Source organism: Lycium ferocissimum, chromosome 6 (genome assembly GCF_029784015.1).
Source record: "Lycium ferocissimum isolate CSIRO_LF1 chromosome 6, AGI_CSIRO_Lferr_CH_V1, whole genome shotgun sequence".
NCBI lineage: Eukaryota > Viridiplantae > Streptophyta > Magnoliopsida > Solanales > Solanaceae > Lycium > Lycium ferocissimum.
The window spans coordinates 4,749,153-4,765,619 of NC_081347.1; the positions used below are offsets into that span (position 1 = coordinate 4,749,153).

At 35.3% G+C, this 16,467-nt stretch overlaps 2 protein-coding genes and 1 pseudogene across 2 annotated transcripts; 1 reads left to right on the top strand and 2 right to left on the bottom strand.

Moving 5' to 3' along the window:
- Nucleotides 1-282: 282 nt before the first annotated feature.
- LOC132059016 (lanC-like protein GCL1) lies at nucleotides 283-6,633 on the top strand. The gene is made up of 5 exons (XM_059451475.1): nucleotides 283-489; nucleotides 1,306-1,496; nucleotides 4,182-4,293; nucleotides 5,053-5,523; nucleotides 6,106-6,633. Exons 1-5 carry the CDS (start codon nucleotides 328-330, stop codon nucleotides 6,445-6,447), a joined length of 1,278 nt encoding a protein of 425 aa, XP_059307458.1. The 5' UTR covers nucleotides 283-327; the 3' UTR covers nucleotides 6,448-6,633.
- Nucleotides 6,634-6,929: 296 nt separating this feature from the next.
- Nucleotides 6,930-9,644, bottom strand: LOC132060567 (disease resistance protein RPM1-like). Its single transcript, XM_059453571.1, has one exon. It carries the CDS (start codon nucleotides 9,642-9,644, stop codon nucleotides 6,930-6,932), a length of 2,715 nt encoding a protein of 904 aa, XP_059309554.1.
- A 4,102-nt stretch (nucleotides 9,645-13,746) lies between these two features.
- LOC132060568 (disease resistance protein RPM1-like) lies at nucleotides 13,747-16,043 on the bottom strand (annotated as a pseudogene).
- Between the last annotated feature and the right edge of the window lie 424 nt (nucleotides 16,044-16,467).

Genomic DNA, 16,467 nt, shown 5'->3' on the forward strand with positions numbered 1-16,467 from the left:
CATAATTAAATAATTTTTTTTTTTACGTATTTTGATTTGGTGCAAGAAGAATGCATGAGGTTTTCCATTGTTTTTCATACAGGTGGCGCGGTGTCACGTTTATTTCCTGTCCGTCACGTAGGACCCGCTGCCAACTCTTGTAAGCCTCTAATAGCCGTTCATCTTCACTTCTTTACTCCTACCAACGCTCCCAAATCTGATTACTCATTCGGATTACCCCCTGATTACGTGGCACGTGGCCCACCACATCACCCTGACTCCAAAACCACTATAAAATCGCTCACGTAAGAGATAATTTGAGTAATTTTTAAGAGAAACTAAAGAAATATGTCTTCGTCGATAGTGCAAAACAATAGTAATAGTAATCATCATGAAGATGGAAATGAACGGCTTGATTCTGATCACCATAGCCATGATCCTACGGCTCATAATTATATCTCCCTCCCTTCTGAAACTTTTCTTCAAGCTGCCATCTCTCTCAAAGATCAGGTATATATCATGAGTTAATTATATTCATTAGTTGAGCTTTGCTTCATTAATTAGTAATCACTACAACAAAAACTGGAATCAGTTATAATTTTGTAGCTAATCTGTCTAAATAGTAAATTGCTCATAGTTAATTAGAACTTTTTAATAATTAATCTGTTGTTAAATAGCATTAGCAACGGATTTTCTCATTTAGCTACCAAATATGTACGTTGTTACTGATTAGTAGTGAATTAATATAGAAGCAATTCATTATAGTTTACTAGTAACTGATCATTTGAGCTATTTATAACTCCACTGTAGTACTTGAGTTTGAAATTGGCTATATTTTGCTAAATCCTTATAGCAGATTTCTTTTTTCTCAATTATGAAAATTGAGAAAATTTAGTTTTCCTGGAAAACGAACCAAATTCAAGGAGATAGAAAACGCTCTTTCATGTTTGTTTTTGCCGGAAAATCTCCCGAAAAACTTCATAGTACTGAATATTTTGAGAACTGTATCCATTTTCCTGACAAGACTCCGAGAAAACAGTTACTCCTTGGTTCTATCCGAAAAAGTGAATTCAGGCATATAATTTTTTAAAAATAATTTATATATTTAGAAATTACTAGAAACTATATTGTAAGGGATAATAGTTAATAATTTAAAATATTTAAAAGTCATTAATAAATGGTAAAAAAAATATTTGATTCTCGACATCCGAATTGTATCACATAAATTGGGACAGATACAAGGAGTATTCTAGGGTACTTTTGCATAATGGACGGCGTATTGTAGCCGTCTAATGCTGAATTTGGTGCGAATTGTGATGAATTCAGGTAGTAGAAATGACGTGGAAAGGAAACGGAAGGAGTGCCAGCGCCGTTACAGATCCAACGATGTATACTGGTCTGCTAGGAACGGCGTTTACGTGCTTGAGGTCGTACGAAGCCACTGGTGATCGGAAAGACTTGGAATTGTGCTCCGATATAGTTGACGCGTGTGCCGACCTTGCACGCACCCTCACCAGGTTCTTACTTAGCCAGTTTGGCTAATAGTTTGAAATCACGTTTCACGTGTTTAGACATACTGATTTGGATATTTTAAGTTATATTTTCTCTTATAAACATAAAAATTTCATAAATTGCTAAAACTATCAAAACATTCTAAATTCTTATACAATCTTCTGCAAATCCAAAATAGTTTATAATAAAATTAGTACATTATTAGAAGGCTTTTCTAAAAAATCTAACATCAATTAATCAAACTTTTCTTCAATAAAATCGGTAAATTTAACATGAATAGTAATGTAACTACTATTTAATATAATCTTCCACATAAATTAAAGGTTGGTAGACATAAATAAAGATTGATGGAAGTAATGAGATTGGTAAATGATTGATGGAGGTAATTGTTAAAAATATTTACCAATTTATGGGGTTTTTTTATAAAATATTAATTTATGGGTTAAATTTTATATTTAAAAAGTTGAAAGCAAACCATGTTTCAAACCTCAAATCATCTTTTTTGAATGATTTGAATTTAAACCAAATTATTGAAAATTGATGCTTCAAATCAAACACCTGCTTTGAAACCATGGTTTGAAAATTGTGGCCAAACGCCTACTTACTTTTTATTTTCCTTCTTTTAATCAGTTTAATCCTCACATGGAATTTAATGGATTTGGATTTAATACTAACACGGAATTTAATGAGTTAACTGGACTTAAGAACTTCATTTGGTGCTCTAGAATTGAGTACTCCCCCACACATCCCAGTTTACTTGGCACTTTTTGGCACAATTTTTTTTTAGATCTGTATGTGATATAATTTGAGTAGGCCCGGAATTTAAGATAGAAAGGAATGTATTTGAAACTTGTGGTTTAAAATAAGCAATAGATATGTGTGCGGTTGTAAACTATTTTATTAAGGGTAAAATAAGAAGTTTTGAATTAAATCATTTTTAAATATAGAAATATACTATTATTTTTTGGACAGACTTTTGTAAATATTTTGAATTGCCAATTAATGTGACTTACCCTACTTTTTACGTAGTTTTCAAATATTTTATGTCAAAAAACTTAAAAGATTCGTTGTCCTAATACCCGGGCAAAATTAATAGGTTTGACTCTCAAAATCTGAACTATTCCACATAAATTAGGATAAAGGGAGTACTCTCTCCATTTCAAATTATTTATCGGTTTTTTGTTTGCACTCCATGTTATTCCATTAATGATAAAATTCTACCGAAAAAAAAATGAAAAAAAAAATTTAATTGTGGCTTGAACTAAACGACAAATAATTTAAGATATTTATTTTTTTATAACACAGATAATTTGAGATAGAGGAAGTATCTTTTAAAATGATTAAGTATATTTGTTAGAGCGAATAATGCTAAGGACGGATGGAAAGGCTGAATTCAGAGTTTCTACCGAGCTTTCAGGCTTATTAATGGTGATGACTCGATAGCGACAAAGCATGCTAGGAAAAATTGTACCACTTTTTTTGTCCTTTTTTTTTTTTTTTTTTTGTCGGTGTATTTCTATTTGCTGGTCCAAACATGCACTAAGAGGTCGTTTGGTGCACGGTATAAGGTGGGGTATTTTATCACTAATTTTAAAATTAATTTTGTATCATATTTGATAGAAGGTATAAATTTATTTTAAGATTAATTTATACCTTCTACCAAACAGAGTATAAAATGAAGTTCAAACTTAATGGTGGATATCACATCTTATCCCATTAACCTTGGGGTTATTTTATCCCAACTCTCAAATGGTATAAATTAGTCTTAGGATTACGAGATTATAATTCCAGGATAATTCAGTTCGCATACCAACTGACCCCTAGCAGTCTCGTGTTGTTTCAAACAAAGTCATGAGACAATTTAATTGAAATGAAATAGTGCTACTGTTTACTTTGTCTAGAAGATATTGATGACTGGTCGCTAGATGAGTATAGTCTATTTTTGTGGTCACCGAACAATTGGGTCATATAATTTTATAGAGGTGTCCCCCCCCTTTTTTTTTTTTTTTTTTTTTTTCCAATTATTACAGACAAAAGAATCACGTCTTGGATGTTACTCATGCTAATTTTGTCTTGCAAGAACTGTCAGCCATCACTCTCCAGAACTTTTAAATCGGATGCCTTCTTTAAAAAGAAATATCCATCTTAAGATATCTCAAAAAAATTGAAGTAGGATATGTGTAACGTGGAGCAATCAAGTCTACACCTTTGTGGAACTTTCCCTCCGTTCCCGTCTCAAGTTATGTGGTGGACTTTTATTGGGCACGAAATTTAAGTACGAAAGAAGGACGTTTGAAACTTGTCTTAAAAAATAAATCATAGGTAGTTGTGTGATTGTAAGATCATCTTATCTTATTAAGTATAAAATGGAAAGATTAGCATTAAATTGTCTTTCTGAATATATAAATGCATCATTTTTTTTGTGACAAACTAAAATGAGAATTGTGCCACAAAGATTGGGACAGAGGGAGTAGTACAATTTAATGGAATGCAGAATGATATGGTACCCCAGTCATACGTGGGCTTGATCTTTCGATCTTTGGGAGCCCACTAGTGATTGGAACCGATTCTAGTTGTGAGTTTGAAGCTGTAGTTTTAGTCTCCAGAATTGTTTTACTAATCTTTATTTTGGGGTCATTAAATATCTAATAGTTCAAATGTTTCTTATCTTTGTACTTTTTTGGGACCAGGCATGTAACGTTTCTGTGTGGAAGAGGAGGGGTATATGCTCTTGGTGCTGTTGCTGCCAACTATTGCGGGGACCAACCCAAACGTGACTTGTATTTGAACCATTTCCTTGAGGTACCAGCACAATTCAATTATGATTGTCTTTTTTCCTTAGATTCGTGGAAAGATAATTGAGCTTACCAAACATGTCTTTATGAAGTGCTTTTTTCCTTTTTAAACATATCCATCTGGTATTTCATTGATTTCATATTATGGGGAGACTGGAGAGTAAATGGCATGTAACTACCGATATATAGAGTTGTTTGGTGACTGCTAATTTGATACCAAATTGTTCAGAGACACATTGGAACATATTATTATTGCTAATTTTATACCAAAAGTTTGTGAAAGGTGTGATATCCTACTTGTTGGAGTAGTGTCCATTGTGTAGAATTATTTCTTAGCCATGTTGATGATTTAGCGTAGCCCTGATAATTGTTTGCTTAGATATTATGCTGGTAACACTGGACCTGTTTCTTGCTTATGGAAAAACAAGAAGAGGAAAAAACATTTGACCTGGTGATGAAGAAATTATTTGCTAGATACATGCTGGCGATATAGTGTTTCATACCTGCTTGTGTGTTCAGTTAAACAAATATGTTGCAAATCATGGAGAATCCGTAACATTAGCACTTGTTTGTCCTCCTGTGTGAAACCACATATTGTCATGGTGATAGGTTCAGCCTCTAATGCAACGATGAATCTCATGATGTTGTTTTCATTGCATTAGCCTCTACATTATCTACGTCCAGATGCCCCTCTTTTACTGTAGTGGTATCGCTCAACCTTGACTCCATGCAATGTTTAAATCTCTCTCTTATTTATTACTTTCAGGTAGCACAAGAGAGAGCCCTTCCAGTTGGACCTGAAGATGGAGGTTTTGGAATGTCATATGACCTCCTTTATGGACGGGCTGGTTTCTTGTGGGCAGCATTGTTTATGAGGAAGTACTTGGGAGAGGAGGCAGTGCCAGACGATTATCTCATGCCTGTAGTTGAAGCAATATTAGCAGGAGGGAGAGCAGGGGCATCTGATAACCCAGCCTGCCCGCTGATGTATAGATGGCACGGGACAAGGTATTGGGGCGCTGCTCACGGCCTTTCTGGTATTCTGCACGTATTACTTCATTTTCCGCTCTCTCAAGAAGATATTGAAGATGTTAAGGAAACCTTGAGGTACATGATGAGCAACAGGTTTCCCCACAGTGGTAATTATCCTGTCAGTGAAGGGAATCCAAGAGACAAGCTGGTCCAATGGTCCCATGGTGCCACAGGTGTTACCATTACTATGTGCAAAGTATCTGAGGTTAGTACCTGTTAGAGTGAGGCAATGAGCTTCCTGGTTATTCCCTGGACTTATAATCAGTGGCGTATTCAAAGAAAATAAGAAATTAACTATAACAATGTTAAGCATGTTCCTATTCCCTGTTCTTGTGTTCAAACTGGGATTTTCCAGACTTCTCCAAACCAATACTTGGATTTCTATTAAGGTTTTTTTAATTTGAAAAGGTGGAGAAGCATCCGATCTCTTGGGCTGATCCGAGCCAGGGACGTAGCTAGATAGATGCAAGGGAGCTTAATTAAATTTCATGTCAGAAACTTATGCTATGGACCAGTTTTGTATGCATATATAGTGTTGAATTCCCTATATAAAAGGGCAAAGTAAGCCTTAAAGATGATTGGAAGTTTGTTTAGGTCATAAGTTGGATTTCTAAGTGTGATATTCTTGCATTTTTCTGAATCCTCTTCTTAGAATTTCTGCTTCTATTAATATGACCGTGCTGAAGGCCGCGAAAAGGAAAAAACAGAGAGTATCATATATTTAAAATATGGTGAACAAAGTTGTGAGGATGAGCAATGACCTTAAACTTTTTCTCTTCTGCTGCAGGTACTGTCAAATGATAGGGAGTTCCGTGATGCGGCCATAGAAGGCGGAGAGGTGGTGTGGAAAAGCGGGTTTGTCAAGAAAGTGGGACTTGCAGATGGTGCCTCGGGAAATGCTTATGCCTTCCTCTCCCTGTATCGGCTAACTGGGGAAAGCATATATGAAGAAAGAGCAAGAGCTTTTGCAAGTTGCTTATATCACAATGCAAGAACGATCATGAACGAAAGACATCATAATGAAGCAGATCATACGTACTCCCTTTTCCAAGGATTAGGTGGCGTTGCTTGCTTCCTGTTCGACTTGCTTGGGCCGAATAATTCCAGGTTCCCAGGATACGAACTTTGAACTGAGCTTGTTTGAGTTTAAAGAGTAGTTTCAGTAGTGCAAGTTTATATAGGTCAATCAGGAGGGTGGAAGGTGTACTCTCTTGCTTAACTGGTGTGACAAAATACTAGTAAACTATGCAACACGAATCTTGTATATATTTGATGTTTATGTACCACTTCTTTAAGAACTAGCGTTCCTTTTTTACGACCTGTTTTACCTGCTTCCGTGAGTCCTCCTTCATCTTTGGTTTATTTGTCTTTACAATACTTGCATGAAATTACGCGAGCTTCTGAATAGAAAGAGTAATATTACTTTTGAATTCTTTGAATCCTTAGGAGAAAGGTGGCGAACATGGATTATTACGTGGTGAATGCAAACTTTGAACTACTAATAATCTTTGAAAATTTGGATCTGAATTATCAAAGAAAATATTGTACTGAACAATGAGACTTTTTTCTCTTCTTTTGCGCCATCCCATTCCTAATTACCTTCCAGCTTTTCTACAAGTCTATGTAAACTCTAGGAATATGAGCAATTTTCCAGTAATCCCCACTTTGACTGTCCTTAAGCTGCACAGTTGCTAACAACTTTTCAGAAATTTCTTCAAGTGAAAGATACTGAAGCTTGCTCAAATGCTCAATCCCAAAAGGCAACTGCTCCATTAATCCACAGTTACGCACTCGAAGCTCTTCAAGAAAAGGCATTGCACCCTCTTCCACTTTCATCTGTCTCAGTTTTGTAGAGTGCCAAATACATAATTCTTTCAGTTTCTTGAATCCACTTGCTCTGAACCTCAATTCTTCGCCTTCATATGCCCGGTCCAGCACAAGTTTTACAAGGTTGGGCAAATCTTGAAGAGTGTCTAGTGCATTGTGCATTAGCTTGCTCCATTTTAAAACAACTGTGGCTAATGCTTGAAGAGAGGTTACCCATTGTGGAAACCTCTCTAAACGCCCTTCGAAAACTAATGTTCGGAGGGATGAGTGTGTGGAAGAAAGGGGATAGTGCAAATCAATAATTTCACTCACCCCATAAGATGAGATAGATAGTTGCTGAAGATTTATCAACTTGTCAAGGGAAGAACAAAAGTCCCTCCCATGTTTTCTTCTCAGCTTCGCAATGTGTAACATTCTTAGTCTTGTTAAATTTCCCAATTCTATAACTGTGCTTGTAGTGGCCTTTATAGAATTCACCATTTCTAAGGACACAAGGGTCCCTATCTTCTTGGGAGCTTTAAAACCATGCAAAAAACCAGCACCGCGTCGATGAATGAAGATATGGCGAAGACATTGAAGCTTTAGTATCTCAACAGGCAATTTTCTTACGAATGTCTCCCTTAGGTCCAAGAACTCAAGGTTCTCAAGCTTCCCTATTGATCCTGTCAGATGTTTTATCTTAGTTCTCCTCAAGTTGAGAAACTTGAGATGAAACAATTCAAAGACTTCTTCTGGGATTTTCACCAATGGGGCTCCTGTTAAGTCTAACACCTTGAGTAGCTTAAAACTGCCAGATAACAACTTCAACAAGAATGAATTAGAGATGGATTCCGATGATCCGAGCGTTATCAGAGAGTGAAGATGCTTGAACTGATCAATGTCTTGTATATCACTCGCCAATTGATCATGGATTACTAAATGTCTGACTTTGTGACCCCTTCTTGTAATTTCTTGACCATCTGCTATAGTTGCTGTGACCCTTTCCTCTGGCTTAGAAAGAATGAATTCATACCACAAGTTATGGATAGTGAATGAGTCCAATCTTCCATCAGAGTACCTTTCAGCAACTTGGATCAATCTTCTGTTTGCAAGTTCATTGAGATAGCTCTCAGCAACTTCTGCAATTGCCTTTCCTTCTCTTTCGAGGACGAGTCCTTCTGCTGCCAACAGTCGAATCAGTCTCATCTTATCGATGACATGATATTTTGGGATTATTCTCAGATAAGTGAAACAAGATTTGAGATAGAAAGGCAAATCTTGATAACATAGATTGAGTATCCTTTTCATGTGCTCGAATTCGCTATAACTACCTTGTAACTTGTCAACAAGGCTGTCATAAAACATCTCCCACACCTCTGTTTTGTTCCCTTTAGTAGCCAGTGCACCAGCAATCACCAAAATCGCCATTGGTAAACCATTGCATTTTTCTATGATGTCTTTGGTGATTTGCACCAAAGATGGAGGACAGAGTGGGCTGCCTGGGAATGTCTTTCTGCAGAAAAGAATCCAAGATTCTTCTTCAGACAAAGGCTTCATATCATAGAAATGACTACGACCACCAGTTTCTGCACGAATGATATGGCATAGTTCAGTAAAACGCGATATGATTATGACCCTGCTGCCACAGTTTTCGATAGGAAATGCACTTTTGAGAGCCCTCCATGTGCTAATATCAGGGACATCATCAAGGACAACCAAGTACCTTGATGACTCAAAGACTTGTTGAATGAACTCTGCCAGCATGTTGGTATCCATGGCTTCAATTGCTCGACGGGATTGGTCATCTTTTGGAGTAATCATGCTCTTCAATAGCTCCTTGACATCAGAAAACCTTGGAATCTCAATCCACAGTGTATTATTGAAATGCTTCTTTACTGCTGCATCATCAAAGATTTTCTTGATTAGGGTGGTTTTCCCTATACCTCTTGTTCCAACTACACACTGCAATTTCCATGCTGAATCATCAGAAAGGACCCAATCATGTAGTACTGATTTATGATTTTCAATGCCTACAAGATCTGCATCATCATCAAGAATCACGTCTTCATGGTTATTACACCATGAAATGTTGTTCTTTTCATCATATTTCTGAAGTAATGTTATATGTCCTTCAGATATAGTCGTGATTCGGGCCTTGATGCCTTCCAACAACATTGAAAGATTATCATTTTGAGGTTCAAATAACTTATGAGATGTTAATGAATGATGGGGTTTTCTCCATGGCCATGATCCCTTTTTTTGAAAATTGCTGCAGGTGGCGACATGTGTTTCAAGAATATCTTGGACATCATGTGTAAGATCTTGTACTTGCTTGATCCATAGTTGTAATTCAGCATCTTCTTCTTCTTTTGCGTCAGCTGTCCGTGAGAAAGTCCTCATTTGTTCAAATGCATCCCTGATATGAACAATTTCCTGTTGAATACCTTCAAGAAAATTTTGTCCCACATTAAGTAAGGATGAAAGTTGATGTACCAAAAAAGCTACAGCGCACTCTGCCATTTTTTCACTCAATAAATGTTTTTATGCAGAGTGTTGATATAATTAATGGACTTTCCTGATGAATTTATGTAGAACAGACTTTGAAACTGATTCATGCACTGGAAACGCGTTTTACAAATGATTATTGCAAATTGCAAGCTCAAGAAATATTTTACCAGTTATTACTAGTTGAGGACTTCTTTTTATATTCATGTCACATGAGCTGACTTTAAGCACACTAACGTGGCCAGCAATTTGGAGGTTGTTTTGTTGATTATTGGTGGTCATTGTCTACTTTGTTTGGATGGTCAACTTGAATGTTTATACTGAATTTTCCAATAATTCAATCTCTTATGTTTATTTTTAAGATAATAGGACTAGCATAAGGTATTTCTTATAAATATGCTTTCAAGAAAATGTTGGAGGACCATCTGACCCTGGAAATAAAGAATGATCGTTCCTACATTGTATACCCTAGTTATAAAAGGAAAAAAACAGAAATTGTAGTCATTTGATTTCTTCTTGAAAAAAGTTTTGTGATGAGGGCTAACAATCTATTCAAGTTTTGTGTTATATAATATGTCAAAATGGGAAAGTAAGAGTAACTCATAAATTTGATGAATTTTGTATAACTGCCACCACACAACAAAATTGACATGGAAATACACATACAAACACACACATACTATTTGTTATGCTAGTGTTATGAATAATTCAGAATTCAGATACATTTAGCTTCTCTTCCTTGAGCGCCTTGACCTAAGCAACAAATTCATTAGAATCTGGGAGCTTAGGATGGACATGACTTCTCAAAGATGATTCTTTACTTGAGCTGGAAATGAATTTGACGGAATAAAGTTGTCCCGTGTGGCTATTATCTTTAGGCCTTTCAGCTGGCATACTCATGGTCCTTAAATAAGAGTGCGGATTTTCTTTTCTTGGCCTTAAATCAGTCATTGCTGATGATAACTGATGAAAAAGTAAAAGAACAATATTCGAGATCTTTACACAAATAGCCGGATGGATTTACTGTTTATTTTTACTAGCCGGTATACATAAATTATATACTAATTATACATATTATACATCTGCCGACAATTTTTTTATTTACATTGTTCTTTCTTGTTTGATGCATAAGTCTGATGCACCGAATAACATAATTGCCTGCTCTTGTTGTCATTTCTGTGTAAAGGTCCTTGCTGAAAACAACTCCGTGCTATTTCAACCATCAATGTGTATTTCACTTTATTTGAAGGGAAAACTATGTACATATATTTAGGAGAAATATTTACGAAACGTGACAATAGTTTTCCTTATTTACAAAACATAACGATATTTTACAAAACATGACGGATTTTCATATATTTTTCGTTTTTTATTTTATTTTCGGAATTTTTTTTTTTAAAATAATATATATATATATATATATATATATATATTTTTTTTTTTTTTTTTGCTCAAAGGCTTAAAAAATTACCTCAAATTTTTGTGTATGAAAAATGTATGAAATGTGTATGTGTGAGCGAAATTTTTAATATAATTTTCATACAAAAAATTGTGAGCGAAAACTTTAAGCCTTGAATATTGTATGAAAGTTGTTATAATGTTGTTGTAGTTGTATTAATTTTCCAGAAACCTAGTACGAACTTTATATACGAAAAATGTGAATGAAATTCTAAGTCTTAAGTGAGATATACACATTTCATACCATTCTCATGCAGAAAATTCTGAGCATGATGTTTAAGCCTTGATCGAGATATACACATTTCATAAGTTCTTCATACATAAAATTTGAGAGAACTTTTTAAGCCTTGAGCAAGATATACACATTTCATACACAAAAATTTGAGCGATTATTTTAAGTCTTGAATGTTGTATCAAAGTTGTATACAATGTTGTTGTAGTTGTATTAATTTTACGGAATCTAACATGAACTTTATACACGAAAATATGTGAGAGAGAGGGCGAAATTTTAAGACTTGAGCGAGATACAAATTTCATATTGTTTTCATACACACAATTTTGAGATGATTTTTTAAGCCTTGAACGAGATATACACATTTCATACATTTTTCATACCATTTTCATACACTAAAGTTTAAGAAAACTTTTTAAGCCTTGAGCGAGATATACACATTTCATACAACTTTCATACATATATTTTTGAGCAAAAAAATATTTTAAAAAAATAAAAAATAAAAAAAATTATTTTTAAAAAAATAAAAAAATATTTTTTTTAAAAAATAATTTTTGAAAAAATAATAAAATAAAAAAATAATAAAATTTTTTTTTTTAAATAATTTTTTAAAATAAAAATTAAAAATTTTTTAAAAAAAAAACATGTTTTGTACAGGGTTTGTAATGTTATGTTTTGTAAATATAAAACTATCGTCACGTTTCGTAAATATTTCTCCTTAAGATGTATATATACGTAGTTGTCCCTTATTTGAAATAGACTTTATGCATAGCTTCTCTTTTATCTGTATTCAAAGTTTAGAAGTTACAACCTCAATTAATCCTCCAGCTTGCCCAAAAAAGAAAAAACCTTTGTAAAATGTGGACAAACTTGATAGTTGAAAAGATTCCCAGCAAGTAATTCAAGGGCAGATGTCACAAATTTCTTCCCATAACACTTGCCAAAAGAGCTCCCTGATCACAGGAAGCTCTGGTAGTTATCGCGAAGTCTCATTGATGCAAAATATGAGAGTTGACACTTGCTTCATTGATGTCATTTGGAAAATCTCTGAAACAAAGCCGAGATGACAAAATTTATTGAGTTTTAACGTATTAGATCACCCAAAAGATAACTACAAGTGACCGTCCACATTCAACGGATTAATGAAACTATTACTAATTCCTTACTTCTGTCTGCGGATATATGGAAGGTGAATGAGGATAAATTCACAGAAAATCTCCAATAAGTCATATACTACCAACATATTTTCATCCATAAATAGTTGCTCAACCTGAAAATATAAGATAACAATACAACATGTTATTAATTATTTGGACAAAAATCCAATAAGCTAGCTGGGGATATGCTAATAATTTTGAATAAAAAGCAGAGATGTTAGTATAATTCTGTGTAAACTATTAGCAACTTCTGTTAAGAATCCATATATCTACTACTCCCTCCGTCTCAAATTATCTGTTGTGTTTTTATCTTTCACGCTCATTAAGAAAATATTAGTAATTAGGAGGGGTTTTCCCCCTTATTTATGTCTCAAGATATAATCTCGCTTCATTTAATATTTACTTTACTTATGCGTTATCTTCCCACAATTGAGATGTTTGTAGAATTCAAAAACAATTACTGCTAAGGGTAATAGTTACCATTTTTCAAGACTATAGTTCCCTTAGAAGTATGAATTTAAGAAACAATTTCTTTTTATCGAAACAGTAAAGATTCTTGAGTACAATTTCTAGACTTGTTGGTTAGTATCTTTTCTTCTATAATAATCTTAAAATTTAATAAAGAGGAGTCCCCTGCCGGATCGATCAACAAATGATAGGCCAGAGAGACTAATCAGTGATCTCTGAATGAAATAAAGATTTGTTGATGTGAAAGTTTACACGAGTAAGAATTCATACAAATATTTCTGGGCCTTTAGCGAGTGGCATTATAACTCATATGTCCCAGAAATAAGGGATTTGTTTATATGTAAGTCTTACACTGGAGTAAGACATTCCATACAAATCTTTCTGAGCCGTTACAGAGTAGAATCTTGAACTATTAGTATACTTAGAGAGTTTGAATCTGAAATATCAAAGAAAAATATGGTACTAATGTTATGAGACAGCAGGAATTCGAGCAATAATAATGAAAAAGAAGAAAAAATAATTTTAACGTGGAAACCCTCAAGGGGAAGCCACGATCGCTGCCACTCCTATTATTCAATGAAAGATGTATTTACAGGATATATAATTATGAAGGAAAGCTATGTATATATAGGCTGCGAAGATCCTAAACCCAGTCTAAATCGTCCATCGCATGGGACGGCAGCCCCCTGCAGTCGGTCATTGGAACTGGTCCTTACAGTTTTTCGACAAATCCTACTACGTGAACACTTGGAATATGAGCGATTTTCCAGTAATCCCCACTTCGACTGTCCTTAAGCTGCAATCATAACATCTTTTCAGAAATATCTTGAAGCACAAGACTTTGAAGCATGCTCAAATGCTCAATCCCAAAGGGCAAATCCTCCATTAACTTACAATTGCGCAGTTGAAGCACCTCAAGAGAAGGTATTGCACCCTCTTCCACTTTAATCATTCTCAGTTTTCTACAGTGCCAAATATATAATTCTCTCAATTTCTTGAAACCCGCCCTTAATCTCAATTCTTTGCCTTCATAGGCCAACTCTAGCACAATGTTTACAAGGTTGGGGAAATCTTGAAGAGTTTCTAGTGCATTGTCCACTAACTTGCTCAATTTTAAATGAATTAAGACTAAGGCTTGAAGAGATGTTACCCATATTAGAAGCCTCTCCAAACGCCCTTCAAAGGTTAATGTTCGAAGGGACGAGTGTATAGAACGAAGGGGATAGTAAAAATCAATAATGTCACTCACCCCATAAGATAAGATAGATTATTGTTGAAGATTTATCAACTTGTCAAGGGAAGAACAAAGATCCCTCCCATGTTTTCTTCTCAGCTTCACGATGTCTAACATTCTTAGTCTTGTTAAGTTCCCCAATTCAATCACTGTGCTTGTAGTGGCATTTATAAGATTCAGCACTTCCAAGAACAGAAGGGTCCCTATCTTTTTAGGAGCATCAAAACCATGCAAAAAACCAGCACCAGAGCGATAAACGAGGACATGGCGAATATATTGAAGCCTTAGAATCTCAACAGGCAATTTGTTTACTGATGTCCCCTGAGGTCCAAGAACTCAAGGCTCTCAAGCTTCCCTATTGATCCTATAAGATGTTTTATCTTAGTGCTCCCCAAGTTCAAAAACTTGAGATGTACTAATTCAAAGACTTCTTCTGGTATTTTTACTATTGGCGCTCCCGTTAAGTCTAAGATCTTGAGTAGCTTGAAGCTGCCACCTAACAACTTTAACAAGAATGAATTAGTGACATAATCTGATGACCCTAACGTTACTAGAGAGTGAAGATGCTTAAACCGACTAATATCTTGTATATTGCTAGCCACTTCAGCGATTATTAGATGTCTGACTTTGGGAGGCCTTCCAGTTTCTTCCCCATTAGCTATAGTTGCAAGGATCCTTTCCCTTGATTTAGAAAGAATGAATTCATACCACAGGTTATGGATGCTGAATGTCACTAACCTTCCATAAGGGTACTTTTTAGAAACTTGGATCAAGCTTCTGTTAGCAAGTTCATTGAGATAGCTTTCAGCAAACTGTACAATTGATTTTCCTTCTCGTTCAAGGACAAGTCCTTCTGCTGCCCACAGTCGAGTCAGTCTCATCTTATCAATGGCATGATATTTTGGGATTATACTCAGATATGTGAAACAAGACTTGAGATAGAAAGGAAAGTCTTGATAACATAGATTGAGTAGTCTTTTCATGTGGTCGACTTCGCTATAACCACCTTGTAACTTGTCAACAAGGCTTCCATGAAACAACTCCCACGCTTCCATTTTGCTCCATTTAGTAGCCAGTGCACCAACAATCGCCAAAATCGCCAGTGGCAAACTGTTGCATTTTTCTATGATCTCTTTGGAGATTTGCACCAAAGATGGAGGACAGAGTAGGCTACCTGAGAATGCCTTTCTGTAGAAAAGAATCCGAGATTTATCTTCAGGCAAAGGCTTCATACTATAGATATGACTATGATCACCAGTCTCCGCACAAATGGTGTGGCATATTTCAGCAAAACGCGATATGATGATGACCTTGCTTCCGCAGTTTTCAATAGGAAATACATATTTGAGAACACTCCATGTGTCAATATCAGGGTCATCAAGGACAACAAAGTACCTTGATGACTCAAAGACCTGTTGAATGAACTGTGCCAACATGTAAGCATCCATGGCTTCAAGTGCTCGACGGGTATGTTCATCTTGTGGATCAAGTATGTTCGTGAATAGCTCATTAATGTTAGAAAACCTTGGAATCTCAATCCACAGTGTATGACTGAAATGCTTCTTCACTGTTGGATCATCAAAGATTTTCTTGACTAAGTTAGGTTTCCCTATACCTTTTGTTCCAACTACACAAAGCACTTCCCATTCTGGATCATCAGAAAGAACCCAATCAAGTAGTACTGATTTATGATATTCAATGCCTACAAGATCTACATCATCATCAAGAAGTACTTCTTTATGGTTATTACACCGTGTAGTAATGTTGCTACTCTCAGCACTTGTTGTAACACCATATTTCTGAAGAAATGTTGCATGCCCTTCAGAAATGATGATGACGGTATGAGCCTTCATGCCTTCCAACATCGTTACAATTTTGTCATTTTGAGCTTCTAACTTCTCAGACAATGCAAGATGTGATCTTTTCCATGGCCATGATCCCTTTTCTTGAAAATTGTTGCATGTGGCAGGCAACATGTTTTCCAAGAATCTCTAGGACATCATGTGCAAGGTCTTGTATTTGCATGATCCATAGTTGTAATTCAGCATCTTTTTCTTCTTTTGCATCAGCTACTCTTGAGAAAGTCCTCATTTGTTCAAATGCATCTCTGATATGAACAATTTCCTGTTGAGTTCCATCAAGAAATTTTTGTCCACCATGGAGCCAGGCTGAAAGCCAATGTACCAAAAAATTTATAGCACTCTCTGCCATTTTTTTCACTCAGTATATAATCTGTTTAGAAAATTTATCCAATATGTTGATGTAATTAACGTTGGAGTTTATTGATCA